The following is a 19,934-nucleotide window of genomic DNA, read 5'->3' on the forward strand; positions in this document are numbered from 1 at the left end:
GCATCTAATTTTTCAACCAGCGTGAATAGGTATACTGCCTACACATCACAAGTTCTTCTTAAAGACTTTCAGTCTTGTTATGACTATCTAATTGAGGGTACAGATCACCTTCCTTACCTGGCCAACATGGAACTTTTGGCTAAATTTTTATTGGGTTACACGTTTTATTCCTTGTGTTCAGCATAGTTCTTAGCTGGGGCAGCAATTCATGAATGAAGGTTGCTATGGATTAGATCTTGGAAACTGGATAGGGATCAAATAACACTGGTCCAGATGTTGTCCTTCATGGGAACTAAATTATTTGTGAGGAACTCAATCATGGGAAGAAAAAGTCATTCTGCCAGAAAAAGTCCTTCAAAATGAGGAAGAAAGCAAATGTACCTTTCGTGCTGGGGCTGTGGCTTGGGGGGCTGCGTTTGTTGGAAAATCCCAGGTGCAGTCCTCTCAGTCACAACAACAATAGTGACTATTTCGACAGTGGTCAGCAAAGGTTAAGGATGTTGGGTTGTTACGCATCATAAAAAATAGATATCAAATTCCAATCAAGAACACTCCTTCAACTCCATTGTTCAGAAATACTGCTTTACCAAAATACAAGTTGAAGAGAACCTTCATGCTACAGAGAGCAAAGAAACTTCTTATCAAAGGTGCTGTGGTTTAGTACCTCCTGATCAATTAAATCATTCTTACTCAACGCTTTTCTTGGTGCTCAAGCAGGATAGAACTTTTCATCCATTACTGAACCCACGGGCCTTGAAAAAGTTCCTTGTCATAGATAATTTCAGAATGGTAACTCTACAAACCAACATTCCTTTACTTTCAGAAGGAGATTTCTTTATGACCCTGAATCTTCCTACTCACCTACTTTCATGTGCCAATTCACCAAAAGAGCCAGTCCTTTCATTGGTTTGCTGTCCAAGATGAACATTACCAGTTTCAGGCTCTCCCATGTGGTTAGGTGACTACTCCGAGAGTATTTGCAAAGGTACTGGCTCCTGTTAAGTAGGGCTTACAATTGAAAGGAGTACCTATTTCTCCCCATCTTCACAACTTACTTTTATGTGCTACCTCCCTTTTTAAACGTTACCTTTTTAAGGCACAGCAACATATCAAAATAGTCTGTTCTACCTTCCAGAGTATGGGCCTCCTTGTAAATCACATGAGGTCGAGATCTAAATTGGCCAGGAAGTGACTTTCATAGTGGCCAAAATCAATACTTATGAGAGCCAGGTGTATCTTCTGCTGTGCAAGGTCACAACTCTCCAATCCAATTTGTCTCATCTACTGTCTGAGGATTAAGCAACAGCCAGAACTTGGTTGCTAGTCCAGGGGATCATGTTAGCCAATATGGTGGTTGTATTGTGGGCTTGTTTTCATCTCAAACCTTTGTCAAATCATCTCCTGAGCTACTGAGAGCCAGTATCTCAGGATTGTGATACCTTGATTCCAGTGATCTCTCAGGTGTCCAGAGATCTCTACTGGTGGTTGCTGGAGGAGAAGTTGATAAAGGGCATCTCTTTTAATCTTCCTCCTCCTCAGATATTGACGGATGCCAGTCTTTGGGATTTGGGAGCAGTCTACCAGCAACAGAAAGAGGATGGAGAAACAGGTGGTGAGACACTACCTCAATCACCAGGGGGCAACATAGAGCTGCAAGCTCAACATGGTCCCAGAAATGATTTTTTCCTGGGCAGAGATCCTGGTTGCCGTAGGGGCACTCAGCCACAGATTTCCATCCTCTGTGACATTGCACCTCTCTCCTCTCCATTTTGATCAGATTGGCTCTCATTTTGGAGTTCGGACATTAAACCTCTTTGCATCCCCTCACAATGTGATGCTTTCCCACTTCTGCATGAAGTAGTGTGTCCACGCACCTCTGCACTGGACACATGGGCGATTACCTGGCCGAGTGAGATGCTATATGCATTTCCCCACTTTCCATTCCTCCTGAAGGTGCTTCAGAAGATTTGGAGTAGAGGTGATGCTTGTGGTCAAGGAGGCCTTGGTTTCATCACTTGATACAGATGGTGAAAGAGGACCCGGTCCACCTTCCTCTGAATCTGGGGTGGATTAAAGGGTTAGGTTGTTTGAAACAAGTTGCATGTGATATTCAAGCAACAAGAAAATCCTCTACATTGCGATCATATAGTCAACATTAAAGAGCTTTTACAAAGTGGTGTTCAGGGAAAGGATCTAAACCATGTTCTGTTAATCCTTTTAAAATTGTAGCGTTTTGAGAGATGGCTTTTTGATGGGGTTGGCCACAGCTACATTATCCTCTCAGTTGGCAGTAATAGGAACTTTCAGAGGTTCAGAAGAAGGCACGACTAACATAGTTCCTCTTGTCGCCCATTTTCTGAAGAGTTTCAGACTCAGGAAACTGGTAGTCCCTACTCTAATTTCTGATTGGGATTTCTCTGGAGTTCTGAAGAGATTACAGGAGGTCCCATTCGAAATGGGACAGATGTCAAAATTGTCATGGTTGTCAGCCAAAGTGGCTTTCTTTTTAGTCATCTCTTCATCTGGGAGTTTGGGATAAGTAGGGTCTGTATTTCTCACCCTCATTACCAGGTCTTTCTAGACAAGGTTGCGATAAGACCAGATCCAAAGTTTGTGCCATAAATTTCCAATAGATTTCACCTATCTCACAAGATTGTTTTATCAGTGTTTGATTCTCTGGATAGTTCCCGATCTACTTTAGGTGTTTAAAGAGCTCTATTGACTTACACTGAGTCTTTCACATTTTCTAATGCTCTTCCGTGACTTATGGAGCGGCCAATAAAGGCAAAAAGGTCTCACATCCTACTCTTAGTAGATTGGTAAAACGGGCACTGATATATGGTTATGGATCAGCGAATGCAAAACCCTGCTGGACCCATCCCTGGTCACTTTTGTCAAACATTGTAGACTCGACTTGAGTTACTCTGATGAGTACATTTTTGAATCAGTAGCCCTAGATTCAGAAATGCATTGAATTGTTTAAAAAAAATACATTTCTTTGTTCAGCATCACCTGTTTGTAGCTGAAAAGTTTTTTTTCTTGTTATATCCCCAATGTGTAAGGACTGGGATGAGAGGAACGTATGATGGGTAATGAATAATTAGTTACCGGTAATCTTCATAACCTAGATCCACATTCCTCCTCTTTTCACAGTCCAATAAAGGCAAAAAGCTCTCAACTCCTACTGTTAGTAGATGCGCAAAATAGGCAGTAAAACAGGGTTACAGATCAGTGAATGTAAAAGACCTGATGGGTGTACAGGGCCATTCCACCAGATTGGTTTTAGCTCCATAGGGAGAATATGGGGGTACATCCCTGCTGGTAATGTGTAGGGCTGCCACTTGGTTGAACCTCCTTACTTTTATCAAACATTATAGACTTGACTCGAATCATTCTGATTAGAAACATTTTGCTTCAGTAGTGTTTGATTCAGCAATGCATTGAATTGTTCTTTTTTGTTTTTTTTAAAAAAAATCTTTGTTCAGCATCACTTATTTGTTGATTCAGAGTTATATCCTCAATGTCTAAAGTCTGGAAAAAGGAGGACTGATGATGGGCAATGAATAATTACTTACCAGTAATCTTCAATACCATGAATTATAGTCCTCCTCATTCCAGACCGGCTACCCTTCCTCCCTCCCTGGATTTGGCACTTCCAAATAATACATTACTTGATATTAACAGAAGGATGGGAAGGGAGGGGTGGCTCTTATAAGGGGATCAGAGATATGGAAATGAGACTAAGGGAATACGAGTACCTACACAATTAGTTTAACATACGTGTTGTTCTGTGGGAAGTCGAAAACACCTCAATGTATAATGACTGGGATGAAGAGAACTATGATTCTGGGTAATTAAAATTAGTGGTAAGCAATGTGTAAATTACCCCTTATCCACTTAATTGTCTTCAATGGAGTGCCCAATAAACCAATATTCTAATAGGTTTTAAACCTAGAATTGATAGGTTAACTACACATAGAACTACTACAGATCTTGCCACTTTTCAAAAAGAGTGAATTTGCTGTACACATTTCTTAGAAATTATCAGTGAGATTCCTTTTGTTGCATTTATTTATTAATTAAAGTAATGTGTATGTCTGAGAAGTACATTGATACCTCCTGTAACATCATTATGCTTACATTCCTAGGGTGGATTACATTTCGTGTTAGTTCTGTTGGCATTTTGCTAAATACCAGTGGCCATATTCAATGGGTCATTATCATTACAATGTTTTTGCTAATTCATTTCTTTGTATGTTATGTAGAGGAAGTGAATGTTGCGAGTGCAAACAAGGAAAAAAATCGAGATAGTTGGTGATATATTGTTAGGAAGACAGATTTAAGGTCAAGCCTTTCATCTTTGAAAGAAATATGAAAAATATAAAAAATTATCCCAGAGCTTATGTAATTTCTCTGCTCACTGTCACTTAGGGGTCAGTATGGGGCACAGCTGTGACCCCTGGCTTTCCCTTTGAGACCCTTGAGACTGCCTCAGAGTTTACAAAATCAGTGTGAGGTGAGGAACTCAGGGGAAGCTTGACATCAAGGATGTCATTTGGGGCTCCACTCTCCTTGTTTACTGCCAAATTTAGTATTGCACTAGGAATATCATATATTATATTATTCACTAACAGTGTAATAGGAAATTGAGAACAATTAGTTGGAATGGTACCTTTCCTTTCAGCTGAGGTAAGTAAAAAATGGTTTTAAATGTCTGTTGTGTGCATGCTTGCAGGTGAGAGTGTGTTTATGTAAGAAAGTGTGTGTATGTCTGTGTATGTATGTGTAAGAATGTATGTGTGATTGAAAGTGAGTGAGACTCAGTGACAGTTAATGAGTGATAATGTGTGAGATTGAGTGTCAGTATGAGTGAATCAGTGTTCGTAAAACTGAGTGAGAGTAAGAGTGACCGAAAGTGAGTGAGTAAGAATGAATGAGTGTGAGGCAGCATGAGAATCACTGTGATTGACAATGAGTGAGAGTAACAGTGAGTGAGTGAGAAAAAAGTTAGAGTGAGTTCAATGAGTGTGAGTGAAAAAGTATGATTGAGTCAGAGTAAGAGTGAATTTGAGTGAATGAGGGTATATGAAAGTCAGCGTGATATGTGGCAATGAGTGAGAATTATGGAGTGAGTGCAAGAGAGTGTGTGAGTTCATGTTAGTGAGAATGAATAGCTGAGTGTGAGTGAGAATGAGTGTTGAGTGTGTGAATGTAAGTGAACATGAGTGAGAATGTGGTATTAGACTCGTGTGCCTGTTACTTGCCCTAGCATATTGAAGGTAATTCTTGTTGTAAGGAGCCAGCATGGCAAAGTAGTGGTGCCGTTAATCTTTAGCATGGCAGGCATCTGTGATAAAAACGCTGGCAGACTGGAGATGATTCTTGGCATAAAGATAACACACTGGCAGTGGCATACTGGAGGTAATTGGTACTGGAAGCAGTTCTCTGGATAATGGTAAAACACTGACACTGGCATATTTGAGGAACGTTTTGGCATAGAGGCACCCATGGAAAAATGCTGGCACTAGCACATTGAAGGTAATTATTGTCATGAGGGAGGTTAACAGTGGCATATTAAAGGAGGAAATGTCAAAATGCTTGCCCTGACACACTATGGTAACTTTCAATGTAAGTTTACTGGTAGTATTAATGGCAAATTTCTGGCTCCGGAACACTGTATGTAATTTTTGAACTAAGGGCACTCCTAACAAAATGCTAGCCCTGGCACAATGGAGGTCATCTTTTGGCATATGGGGGTTCCCATAGCATATTTTGGAAAAAATGCGGTAAGCTCCTGGGGTGTGTTAGGTTTCACGTCCTTTCAAAACCTGTAGCTTTTTAACACATTTAGGTGAAAGTTGTGCTTTAAAATGCACTACTTGACCCCATATTTTTCAAACTTTTCTCTGTGGCAGGACTCTTGAACCCTCTTAGAAGAGAACTGGCTCACTTGCTTAACTCATTTGGCACAAGTCAGGGCTAGTATTATGTCCCAGAACTTTCATAGATCATGTCAGTGCCCTAACATAGATGGTATCTAAAATAGTCATGTGTCTGTGTTGTGTTGTTATATTATGTATGCAGTTATTATGGAACATCAGCAATGTCACTTATTGTGATGTCATCAGAGTTACGGTCATGTGATACGACCTCCTGGGGGAGTGCAAGGTCAAAGGTCATATGATGTCACCACCAGTGATGCCACTAAGGTCAAAGGGCGCGTGATGTCACTTTCATTACTCTTGGCATTTTCCCAGTGCAAGTTAAATGTTGGGTCTGACACACAAGTGTGCTACACCAATCACCCATACCAAATGCACAAATGCTGGCTTTAGATCTGGAAATGTAAGCATACAATACTACATTTACACCAGCTAGTGGTTTCACCCTCCTCCCACCTCCATACACTATGAGGGTTGTTTTATTGGCTGGGAAGTAAAACAAGCGAGTTTGATAGTTTTCAATGTTTCAGACCCAATAACATAACATGTCCCAAGGATATGCAATGATCTTTTAGTAGATGAGAGGTTTGGTCTTTTGTTATTTGTTCTCCAACTTGATAGACTGCTGAAGAATCAATAGATTATCAAAAATAAATTGTTGTTGGCACAATGTCATTAAAAACTGATAAAGTAAAAGAACCAGAGTTCAACACCCGTCCCACAGCATGCACCGGTCACTCACACATCATCTTCTCTGGGGAGCAAAGTTTTGATTCTTCACAAAATGTCCTGTGTACATTATTATTTCAGGGTGGATGCTAAACATTTGCAAGTGAAGGTTTATACTATACCTGAACAATAGTCTCTGAGCAGTTGACTTTAAGAGGATCCACTTTTTTAAGCCAAGGTACAACAACAATTTCTGCCTGGCAGCGTTTGAAGTCCTGTTAAAAACAAACAGATTTGCTTTTTTATTTTGGTTCACACAGGGCCCAGCAGGTACCCCATGGTAACTTTTAAGAATTGAGGTCAATTCTTATTTACATAGATGAGATGCAATAATTATGTGGTGCATGCAATGGTACAAGATTGGGTGGTGGTGATAGTACATTGAAAACAGGGTTGTTTTTCATACTTATGATCCGCCGCCCTGAGGAACATTCCCTCTGATGATTGACAAATGGTTTCTTCAGGATCAAGTTGGTGGCCTAAGGCTTTTTAGCATCAGTATGCAGGGCAGTGTCTAAATCACCACACAATCCCTTAGCAACCACCTGCTAGAAGTCAACTGGAAAATATATCACAGTTGGCTGTGTCAAAGGACTAATTGAATACATGGAGTCTGAACCACTGTCTAGTCAAAAAGAGCTATCATGGTGTGCCTTTTTGATTGGATTTAACATCAACAAATTAATACACTATTCTTTGTTACTTTACAGTTATCAAATGTCCCTGAGTTAATTTCGCCATGGTAGACGCCTATTAAAATATGATTATATAATTAGAAAAGCTGGCTAGTGTTATATCATAGGCGATAAAGTACTGTGGTTAAGTAACATGTTACAGTAACTAGTTACTTGTAATTTGATTACATTCCCTGTCTACTTCACAGTATTAAATACGTTCTTGTATGTAATGTGGAGGTTCTGATCAGAAAATGCCCTCCACATGTTGGAGACAACACCCAGCACCTTGGTGACATTGATTATAATTAACAAAGATGGACACCAGCTCTAAGGGTCTGTCTTGGGAAATTACATAAGTGCCAACAGGCCACCATAGAGGCAGGGTACGCTTCAGAAGAAAAAATGCAGCCATTCAGGTGGAAGGATTTTATTATTTGCCACCCGCAGAACGGCAAACAACTCCGCCTCCTTCCTTTTTCTGTTGCTCTCAGTGTTCCTGGAGCTTCAGAAGTTGCGAGGGATAATTCTGCTCAGCTTGTGTATCCCTTGTCTCTGCCAATCGAAGACAAACAGTTTGGTAGAGGCCAAGGAAAATTAGTCTGATGCTGCCCACTTTCCCACCTCTTACTGTGAATTTAGGTCCAAATACACACCAAGAGCTGTGAAAGGCCCCCAAACCTCAGAGGCATGAGAGGTTGTAAACCCCCTGTGACTTTCAGGAGACATTTCGCACCCCTGAGATGGAATGTTCTCAATGACTTATACCATCTATTGAAGGCCCTTTCTCTTTTTATAGGTCTTCATCTTCAACCCAGGCATATAACCCTGGAGCAGGTCTCTAATGACCAGTTTAGCCTGCCCTGGAAAGCTACAAGGCTATATTAAAACATTAGAATGTTGAGAGTTCCATAGAACATAATTTAAAGGCAGGGTCAAAACACATATGCGCACTTAGGGAGTGGGAGTGCACGTAGCACTACTCCTCCCCCCTCCTTAGCCTCGGCCCCACCCCTCCCAACACCGCTGGCTAAGAGCCGGCAAATATAAATTAAAACAATGCAAGAACATTGTTTTAATTTACATTTACTGACTCTGAGCCAGGCAGTGAGGCGATGCTCCTCCGCCATTGCGGAGTAGCTGCCACTGGTTGTCAAGTGTATACTTCCAACAACTGTAAGAGTGCGGGTGGCGCGGTGGGGTAATCAACGCAGAGGCTGGCGTATTGCACCCTTTTTAAGTTTCCTACTGAGACAAGTGCTCAGAAAAAAGCCTGTATTTATTTTGTTTGCAGGTTCCTTTTGGGAAAAATCTAATAACTCTATTAGGCCCATCACAGACACTTTTCATACTATTGAGACCGGAGAGAGAGGGTATAAAAGGGGTAATTGGAAATTCAGAATGCCCCCGCATTGACAGTCTCTTCCATGGGTTGCCACCTTTCCAAAAAAAAAAATACTTACATTTGTCCATGTTTTCAGAGTCTGCAAAGGCCCGGCGGTATAGTTATAGAGAACTTCATATAATGTCTGCATTCATTTGTAACATGACCTTTCTGTTTTTGTTTACTTTACTTATCAGGCATGTATCATTATGGCAGCTCTAAAGCACATTTTAAAGTGTTTTCTGCTTTTATTTTCTGTTTTAAGAATGTACTGATAAGAGGGAATAACACCAGCGAGCTCCTCCTTCCCATATTCTCCCTCTGTCTTGTTTTGTAATATTTGCTGTTTTTGCAGTTTTATATAGCATTAACTTGACCATAAAGTATGGGAGCGCTTTACATGAGCACCAGTTATATTGCTAAGTACACATTGACATTTGTTTTGACATTGGGGAATAAAGGGCCTTATTTATATGTTGGTGGTTGGTGTTTAATCCATCACAACGGTGGCAGAGTATACACATGCCCAACATATTTTCCTGCCCAATTTTATTGTGGGCGGACCTTAGGTTTGGCTACAGCAATGACTACTCCATTACCGCCATAGCCCAACCTCTCCAACAGCTTGACAGAGTAAGGGCCGTCAGAGAAATGACTAAATGTCCAGACACCCATACAGAATGGGTGGACATGTACCAATGTTTAGGCACGTGTAGTGTCCTGCTGGACACATCATGAGCCTGCCCCTACCCAGGAGCTGTACCTAGCTATCCCACACCCATCCATCACAGGCATCACCAGTCAAAGGACGCTCTTAATAAAAACGCTCTGGAGCACAAGACTGGGGCAGTTGCACCCGTACACTACTGGTGTCCCGGACAATTTATTTATTAGCATGTGGACCTTGAACCCACTACATAACAGAATGCTTACTGACACTTGAGAGAGACATACTACCCAGAAAGATATCTGTGTCTTCCTCCCAGAGAGGGACTACTTTTCTTAGCAATGTAATCATGGGGAGAGGAGTTGGCCTAACTGCGAGGGCGGTCGACCTCAAATCTGGGGAACCCGGTCCAAGTCTCTGTAAGGACGGGCAACATCCTGTGATTCTGGGCAAATCACGTAATCTCCCCGTGCCGAACAAAAATGAATGTGTCCTCATGTAACGCAACTGGTGCTCATGTAAAGAGCTCTGATACCCAATACCTTCGGGTAAAGTTCGCGCTTTATAAAGTTCCATAAACAAAAACTAAAACAAAACACTGGGGAAAAGCCATGAGTTGATGAAAACGTAAAGGCAAGTGGCTGAAGCGTGCTGCCCTAAACAAGCCAATGGATGATGAGGGTTGATCTAAACCTATTCTCAGTGTATGTATATACAGAAAGCAGTCTTTAGCTGCACCAGATCTAAAACTCGGAAATATTTTTAAAAAAACAGGACTACTTACATGGCCATCATCAAAATGGCAGCCGGCATGTAGATCAGCATTGCTCTTCTTTGAGCAATTTGTTGGTCTGATTGTGAAGGTCACGGCATATTTCGTCCCAGACACAAGCTAAAACGCCAATAAAGATAAATAATAAAACAATTACTGAGAGAGTTTTTTTTTCTTAGGTTACTGAAAAAGGAGTTTAAAGTATGTCAAAGGTATGAAGAAATAAAAAATATGATTTTATAGGAAAGGCCGGGCTAGGTGGAACATGAACCTGTAACTACCCGTTTAACGAGAGTGCGATGTAAGACACTGTTGGGCAGATTTACCACTTTTTCACACAGCGCAGTGCAGCAGCTGCACATACTGCACTATGTGAAAAGGAGAGCGCCAAATTTACTGATATATGGCACTCTCCTCTCCTTTCCCTAGCACCAGCACTGAAATCAGCTGCTGTGCACCACGGAGACACCTTTGCGCCATGGTGCAGGGATGTCTCAGTGAGTCTAATATAGGTTTTGTACTAGAAGGGTAGCCTTGCAATACAAAATACTATGCAAAGGCTGACTTAAACCATTTTTCTTCTTTGTATGTGTGCTGTACAGTGCAGCGCACGTTAAAAGTCGGAAAAGGAAGGAGAAATTAAAGCATCTCCCCTTACTTGTGCCTACTTCTTTATAGCGCCAATATGAAATGGGCAATAATATTTTAAGTGAAACCCTGTCTACTGCTTTTAGTAGAAACAGTTTTGCATCAAAAACCGTAGGTGGTTGCCCAGGAACGCGCATGCACCACCTATGGAAAGCCCCTTTGTACTAAGTGACACAAAGCAGCGCTATGAGCTGCTTTGTGTTACTTTCACGAGAATTTCCAGCACAAAACAAGTTTTGAGCTCTAAAGTAAATTGGGAAAAAAAGATTTCTCATCGATTTGCGTCCCTTTTTGTGATGCAAACATGGCGCAAAATCTTAGTAAATATACACATTGTTCATTAATTAGCGCTTGCATTGTTCACTTTATTAAATTTAAAATTCCAAGCACATATAGTTTGGCTTGAAGGCGTGTTAGGAGCACTATTACACAATAATGGATCCTGGGCAGTGCATATTACTGTGATCACCATGATTCAAATCGTGCTGCACCATGTCGAAACAGAAGCCATGAAGAAATATCTTGTAAGTATACATGCCACAGTGCACATTTGCATATCCACAACCACTTCCTTTTGAGAAGGTGCACTTCCAATGCTAACTTGAGACGTACTTTTTCAACTTACCAAACATGAATTTATACTTGTGAATCAAGTTATCTATGCATAACACAAGTATGGTGTAATATATTACATGAGACTGTATCTGCTCGTAGGGGTGGGAATCCTTTGCAGAGTGGGTTAACACTCTCCCACACGTGTGAGTTTTTGCACGTTCCCAAAGTTTTTCACAGCCCATTCTCGCCCTGGCTACGGTTAGAGAGTAAATTCATATCCTGGGTGGGATTGGGAAGGGAAAAGCCAACACATTTTGTTAGGATGTGGGTGCAGGGGTTTCTCAAAGAAGGAAAAATATTTTCCTGTGGAAAAAACACATTAAAAAGTTAACACGTGTAAATGCACTTTTTGCCGAGCAAAAAATGTATACCAAGAACATTTAGGTGTGCCTAACTTTTTACACAAGGGATAACTCCTGTGCCAACTTCTGGGGAGTACTTCTGGAAACACTGAGCCTTCCAAAAGCTATAGACCTGCTCCTCACTTAGATATAAACCCGTGGAAGTAGATTTACAATTTCTTTTCTTTTTTAGAAATTGGACCCATAGTGTATTTTATGTGAGTAAACACATAGGGGCAGATTTACGAGCCCTGTGCGCCACATTTGCGCCGCCGTTGCGTCACTTCTGTGACGCAGCAGAGGCGTAAACCATGCGCCAACTTGCGCCCTATTAAAACGTGACGCATCTAGGGAGATGCGTCACGTTATACAGCCCTGTGCCACATGCAACCTGAGTCAGGTTTCATGTGGGCATACCGGCACGGGGGGGGGGCGTTCCGTCGCAGGAACGCCTCAGAAAAGTGCCCGAGTGAAATCTACAAGATTTCACTCAGTCACTTTTACGTCGCCGCTGCGTCAAAACCTTGCACCATGTTGAGGATAGGCCAGGTTGGAACAGTGTGCGACACAACTCCAGCACTGCGCCAACCTTACACCGGCAGATGCGACACGCATCTGTTTATTCTTGCGCCATGATGTGCCGCATTGTAAATGCGGCGCATCTGTGGTGGCACAAGGGTAAACTTGTGTCACGCATCTTTCCTGGCGCATCTCTGCTGATTTGCAGGGATGCGCCAGGAAACGTAAATCTGCCCCTTGGATTTTTCAGTTCCAATGTGCACTAAGCAGGAAGTGTACTTTCTTAAATTCATATATGTCAGAGAACTCTTTTTTGCTCGAATGATACACACCTGTGCTGTGGCTTCTAGGATGTGGTCCACCTTATAGAGGACGGGGTCGTTGCTCTCTGAGTTGTACTTCTTCACTGAGTGGGCCAGAGGTTCCAAAAGTTTTGTGCTGTTCGTCTCTAGAGGCTTTGGACAACCAAGACATGGAGGGGGAGGAGCTGAAAAACGAAAACAAAATTCTGGATAATGCAACCAACAAAATACATTTTGCCTTTCATCAAACACAAAAGCATTCTAATAATTTGCAACATCGTGTAAGTTTATAGCTCACTGCTGTGGACCATGCAGGTGTTAAAGGCCTAATCCACAGGCGAGGGCCTGTAACAAGAGAGAGGGACATAATCCTGTTAGAACATTCAACCCACATAGGCTAGAATGATCCAAACAAAACAGGGAGAAACTATTTTACGGTTGCAAAAACCTGCTATGCACTAAATTTGCAGCCGCGGCTGCTGCAGGTAAGAGCGGTGAGGCGATGGGAGTGGCTGGAGGGATTTCGAGAGATGACCACGTGCGAATATGTATTATTTATTTAATTTTCCCTTGTGGTCGTCTCTCGAAATCCCGCCCCCCTCCCCGCCTAGCCGACCCCACCACCCCACCGCTCTTACCTGCAGCAGCTGCTAAATCGCAGTGTTTACCACCAACAAAATAGTGTTTTGAAATGTAGAAATCACCTTTTACGTGTCAGAAAATTGTTTTCGACTTGTAGAAGAAGGGGTTTTGAGACCCATTACAAATCAGAATAGGAGAGGGCGTTAAAGAGGCACCTCCCCCTATTTAGGAGCTGCAATGGAATGTTTCAATGCTTTGTGACCACAATTGCAGTCGTAAGTCATCCATCAGATACTGACACCTCACAGGGAGCGATGTCTGCTACAGGGGAAGCTGTAGCCTTTGTGAAAGTGGGGCAGTTTTCCATTTAGAGTCTGGTCACACAGCCTTGGTTGGAGCAAGAAGATGTGTTACCAGTTGGAAATACTTTTTTTATAAGCAACTTAAGCACCTTTAATGAACAAGGGCAGCTTTAAAAAAAATTATTACTGTTTCGGAAAGCAAACGCAAAGTTAGTGGTCTGCTGTCCTACATGGGCCTCTAGCCCGAAATTTGCAGCCAGTCACACACGTTTGTAAATTGTGACTTGGCTGATTAATATTCATTAGGCAGGCCATTTTGCGCCCTCCCACCTCCACCACCGCAACCACCACCAACAACTCCTCCATGTACTATATGTGGTGCCACCTATTAGTAGATGGGTCACATCATAAACTGCAAACCCATTCGCAAACTGATCGGAGTGCAAATTATATACCCAGGTTTTTCGAGTAGTGCTTCAAACATCAAAACCCAAAAATCTTTACCCACTGTGGGACTAGGGAGGGAATACCACAGAAAAAGGCCAGGGTGTACAGGGAGGTATTTCTAAATGGAGAAATGTAGGGGCATATTTACAACAGAATGTAGGGGCGTGGTGTTACGCCACAATTAGTAACGCCACACTAAGACATTCTGAAAACGCATGAATGCGCCTTAATTTTCTTTTTCTTTTCTCGAAGTTTTATATAGCGCAAACTTGACCCGAAATCAGGTATCAGAAGGCTTTACATGAGCACCAGTTGCATTACATGAGGAAACGTTCATTTTTGTTAGGCACGGGGAGATTAAGTGATTTGCCCAGAATCACAGGATGTTGAGCATCGTTGCCAAGACTCGAACCCGGTTCCCCAGATTTGAAGTCAACCGCCCTAACTGTTAGGCTACATCCTCTCCCCAATTAAAATAAATTTAAAGTAATTAAAATAATAGAGTGCACTCCTGTGCTGGCACTAAATCTAGCTGCCTAGGACCAACGCAGGCACATTGCACCATAGTGCAAGGGTGCCTGCTTTGCAGAGAGTGATTGTTTATGTGCAGGAAGGGGCACCTTCCTTCACATGAACAATCACTAATGGCGATTTGCTCTTTCTATGTGTACTGCAGAATGCAGCAAAACCAAGGAGAAATTAATAATTTCTTCTTGTTGCACATGGTTAAGACCAGGTTTTCCCTGGTCTTATCTTTGGCGCTGCCCCATATTTATGCCACCCTTGTAAATAGGGGGCAGCATAAAAAAGAAATGGGTGTTGCAGTGGAACGGCCACTGCAACACCCATTGCCTGCCCCTTTCACGCTAAGCGCTGTGTGAATAGGGGCATTATTTATGAGGAGTCGTTAAGTGGCTTCACACCGCCTTGTAAAGAAGGCAAAGGGGTGATTGCTGCAGAACGTCATAAAAAGTGGCGTTCTGGTAGTGATAACCTCTTGTAACTATGTCCCTTAGTTTTCTGTGGAGAATAATAAAACAGAAAATGCTGTTGCACCTGGCTGGGGATTTCACATGCGCAAATATGCAATAATTTCACAACACTACTAGGAAAACAGCTACAATTAAACCTTTCCAGGAGGGCTGTTGGGCACCTTGGTGAATTCCCCAAAAAGTCAGAATTTTCCCCCTCTATAGATAGTAGCAAATTGGAGTAAATTTCGGTCTGCTTTTTGTGAATCAGGCCCAATTAGTGCAGTTTAGGCAGAATGTTGGAAAAAGCGTCAGGAGTCATTGAGACCTACTTGTGATTATAGAGACGTGCGCATGCGCACCGAGACTCGGTTGACTTAACGTCTGTCTTACCATGGATTGTGCAGTTTTGCTGAATGTTGGCTATGGAATGTTTGAGATCCACATACACAGATGACTTGCAGGAACCAGAAAGCTGTCAGCAAATAAAAAAAGCCAATGGAAAATGGAAAAAGGTTAGAGTAGAAGAACACTGCACCATTTTCATAGAAGTCTGCATGCCAGCTGGGATATTCACACATCATACTTACATAGAAAATGTTATATTTTTTATGAAGGTACATGAAAGGAAGTTTTACAAAAAGGCACACCCAGAAGCAGCAAATTTTCCAAGCACGTTCTTTCTGTCTGTGGCAAACCCAATTTTATTTACAACCGTGTTCAGTGTCACACTGCGTCTACATTGATATCTACATTGATGCTTCCTTGTGCTGATGTACATCTTGAAGTTCTCAAATGTGAATCTTCACGCTATTTAACTTTACAAAGCCCATTTTTTAAATCACATACCATGCACTTCTACCTTTCACAATAGATTGCCATTTGTCTGGCATTAAAAAATGGTGCCCAAATCTACTTTTTTTCCACACACATTCTATGGAATGCTGTCTCTTCTGTTTCTGCTTGGTCGCGCTGGCGCATGCAACTGTCTCTGCCATACTGACGTCTTGAATAGAATTTCCATAGGTTGTCCAGTAAACTATAGGTCAGTTCAAAATGGTGAAGTACTCTCCTGCCTGCCTCATATAGGCTGAAACGCGTCAAGTGGCTATTCACTGGTTTCTGGGCAAACAGAGGCTGGAGTCCTAAACCCTCCGTCTCATCCACTAAACTTTCACAGTTCAGGGCTTCAAATGTCTATCTAAGATCTAACCGGTAATCAGACATTTCAGGTCAGCTGCCCAGAAGAGACCACCTTTGCTCACCATACAATATGAGCATTGTGGCAGTGACCATTCTCAATTTTGGGAGAGTGAGGAGGACTTCCCAATGGAATTTCTCTAATAGCTCAAATGATTTGAATCTCGATGTAGTGCGTGGTTATTCCATAACCAAGAAAGTGTGGCTATGAGTTGACTATAGATGGAAGGATGCAGTGCACAGAAATGCAAGAGATAGATGGTGGAAGTATTGAGAATGGCCTTGAAGGCCATAGTCAGAATCTTGTATGGTGACTATCATTTGCTAGCAACAGTCAAATAGTTGTACATCAGTGAAGGACTGAAACTTCTTAAGTTATCGATGATAACAAATTCCTATGATGTTAAAGGAATTTGGTGGCCATCACAGTAGAGGTGAGGAGGAATTCCAAAAAGAGGCTGAAATTGAAGAGGTGAAGATAATGAAGATGAAAGGGACCTGGGGCTGTTAAGTCTTGGATTCAGATGATTTAGGACATCCAGTGAAAATTAAACATGAGACATTCAGAGATTTTTGACTGGAGGACAGGATGAAGCTGGGAAATGAGAGGGGGACCCGAATGTGTCAGAATCTAAAGCCAGAAGTAATATCGCCAAAAGCTATGGTGCAGAGAGAGAAAAATGGAGAGCCCATGGTAGACTTCTGGTAGACACTGACAGATAAAAGGGCCATCAGCAAGTTCAAGGAGTGTCTTGAGGTGGACACACTGAGTGAATATGAGCCAAGCAAATGCTTTCATGGAATGCCGAAAGAGTCACAAAGAAGCTAGTGAGATCCACTATTTCAAATATCGCTGAGAGGTCGAGTGAGAGAGAGAGAAAACACTGTTTGCTTAGTCCTTGAATAACATAATTTTGGAAAATCTACACTGAATTGCAAATAAAGTCAACAACAACAGTTATATTTCCAGGGCATGAGGACAGTTAAGCATGTGAGGTGTTATTTGACACTTTCCCATTGACTAATTTAAAGAGCCCATCTGATGAGTAGGTTTTACACCCCTCCCAGAAAACATGAAACAGATATTGTGGAATCCTTATTGTTGCTGATTGTTGATGAAGGAAGATTCAGTAAGAGAAACCTTTTTACTTTTCATTCGATTGCCCCTTTAAGTAGTATACACATTTTCCTTAATGACACTGAGGTTTAATGTCCAAAATAAGTTCATGATATATGCACAAACAACTTACTTTATGTGGACTGCAATTTCCATGCAACTCTTTGGATTCTTTCTTGGAGCAAGTAGTTTCCTTGATTGTAAATTCAATATTATAGTTTTTTCCAGCCACCACCTGCATTAAAAATATAGAACATTTTATTGTGAACCTAAATGAGAAATGCAAACACATGTAACATTGACTAAAAGAGAGCAAACACAAATTTAGGTTTTGTTGCAACAAGGAATGTACATGAGTCTCTTACGGCAGGCACAGTAAAGCTGTGTGTTAATACGTCAATGGTATGTTATAAATGGTATGTTCATAGGTAAGTCCCTTAATCTCAATTCTGCAGCCTGGCCATATTTTATCAACATATGCAACAATGCAAGAGTCGGTGGAATCATGTCTTCACACACTTGTCTATAGCAAGACACATTGGTAGGGCTGACATATCAGCTGGTAGTGTAATGTCTCCACCGAGGAGGATGGTGATATCTGAGAAGAGCACAATGCCCATTTATCAAGTGTGATACAATAGCTGTCTGGCATCCCTGTCAATCAGTATGAGAGGGTATGGAAGTCTTGCTGTCAGTGTTATGTGAGTATTCTGAGAGGAGAGTAGTCTGTCTGTGCCTTTTCAGAGATGTGGGACCTTTCTTCTGACTTACACCCCAGTACCTGGAAGAGTTGGAGGAAGATTTGGAAGATCTCTTCTGGCAAAGTGTGGTCCCAGCACTCCACCTCCTGTTCCAGTCCGAAGGTAAGTGGAGAGATGCCTTCTATTAGACTCTGTGTTTCTGTGTTGACTGTCCAAATGCTGAGTCAGCTTACTGTTTACAGCTTTATGATAGACTGAAAGATAACTTTACCTTTTCAGCTTAAGCTGCCTCTTGTGAAGGTACACATGATCAACAGAAGGCCACTGCATTTTGTAGATGGTTACTTTTAGGACCATACAAGCAGGTGGTTCAAGGGTTTATTCAAGAGAAAAAGTCCATACAACTGACCACAGGCAGGCAGGAATAAACTGACCTGTCCTGGAATCCCACGTTCCCACAGTAACATTTAGAATGATATTACACAGTTCGCAACATTGAACAACCTAGTCTTAGAATACAACATTTCCCCTTTGAAAAACTCTATGAAAAATAAGAACAGCTCAAAACTTTAGCAGAAGAAATACATTTAGAACCTCAGGGATGTGTTATTACAATTGTCTAACTTAATGAAAATACTTTTATATAATGCTCAATAACTGTTATCTACCTTTTGTTTGTTACCTTTGAACCCACCTTTCTGCACTGCATTAACATTTTCTTCTTCTGATTTATTTTTGCCCTTACCATCTTTCAGCTCCTTCACATACCAAGAGGGGTTCTCAATGTGATGTGCCATTGATATAGTTTCATCTAATGATGGATCTTTCATTTAGAGTAATTTCTCTTGTATCTTCAGATTACTCTTCTTATTTATCAATTGGTGCCTTATTATTTCTTCTTGCAAGTCTCTAAATTTACAAGAAACCTACAGCATAGCCACATACTGTTCTATGGTTTCACCCAGCTGTTGCTCTCACAAGAAAAATGGGTGGCGTTTCACCACAATGCTTAATTTTTTTCCCATAATTTTCCAATGCCCTCATAACCATCACATACTCATCCTCATGACCTTCCAGCGATTAGACCTATAACCTACATCATATTCCTCATTGAAAGGTACAGGTGAGGTTTTAATGACTTACCTTACCTCAACACTAAACTGTGTTTCAACTAGGCCTGGGCTAAAATTCCATTCCGCTCGCGATAATTTGACATTTTCGCGTTCCGCGGAGAGCGCCAAAATGTCAAAATTTCCACAATCCGCATTTTACCGGAAATGTTTTGCTTGCTCGCGTTGTAAGATAATACATTCTCGCGTGCGCGCGATCGCCTTACCTGAATCCCCGCGTTCGCCGGCAAGTTTTCCCGATATGTTGGATTGTTGGTAGCCATTTGCGCTGTCACGCGACAGTTCGCGCCCGCAGTAACGTCATTCGTCGCGCGATCACGTCTTTTTTCTCGCGATCATGCACCGCGAGACAAGTGAAAACAAGATGGCCGCGCCCGCGAGAAACCGCATGGGTAAGTTGGCGAGCCGCGACCACGCAGAAAATACCGCGAACGGGCGGGAAAAAAACTTCCGCATCTTCGCGATAATTCCGCGTGTTTGCGGAGATTTTTTAACATTTTCGCGATAATTTGGGAAAGTGAATTTCGCAAATTCCGCCCACCCCTAGTTTCAACATGGTAAGTTTACTTTTGGCCACAATGGCATCCTCTCATATCGCCACCAAATATGCCTCGAATGACTCTTTCCAATCCTCCAAGGCCATTCCTGTCATTTAAACTGTATTGAGCATTGCAGTGCAAATGATACCTGATCCTCCCATGTTTTTGAAGAATCCTGGTATTTCGGTGGGAGGATTGGAAAGAGAGAGCAGCAAACAGGATAAAAAAGGAGTTCTCTAAAGGCCCTCAAAACACTTCTCAGGACAGCGGGCCCAAGACGTCTCCCATTCCAAAGGCAAAGGGTACCAGGTTAGAAACTGGGATCTAGATAAGGCTTCTGGGTTATGTCAAG

At 41.9% G+C, this 19,934-nt stretch overlaps 1 protein-coding gene across 2 annotated transcripts in view; it reads right to left on the bottom strand.

The window, feature by feature from the left end:
- LOC146785929 (uncharacterized) overlaps nt 1-19,934 on the bottom strand; it is a 226,286-nt gene that overhangs the window by 22,508 nt on the left and 183,844 nt on the right. For both annotated transcript variants that reach the window (XM_085635329.1, XM_085635330.1), the window contains exons 14-18: nt 17,346-17,447; nt 15,289-15,370; nt 12,624-12,778; nt 10,181-10,288; nt 6,794-6,886 (exon numbers count right to left, since the gene is read on the bottom strand). In XM_085635329.1, coding sequence (XP_085491455.1) covers nt 6,794-6,886; nt 10,181-10,288; nt 12,624-12,778; nt 15,289-15,370; nt 17,346-17,447 — 540 coding nt within the window. The remainder of the gene's footprint in view (nt 1-6,793; nt 6,887-10,180; nt 10,289-12,623; nt 12,779-15,288; nt 15,371-17,345; nt 17,448-19,934) is intronic.

Source organism: Triturus cristatus, chromosome 11 (genome assembly GCF_964204655.1).
Source record: "Triturus cristatus chromosome 11, aTriCri1.1, whole genome shotgun sequence".
In the NCBI taxonomy this organism is placed as follows: domain Eukaryota; kingdom Metazoa; phylum Chordata; class Amphibia; order Caudata; family Salamandridae; genus Triturus; species Triturus cristatus.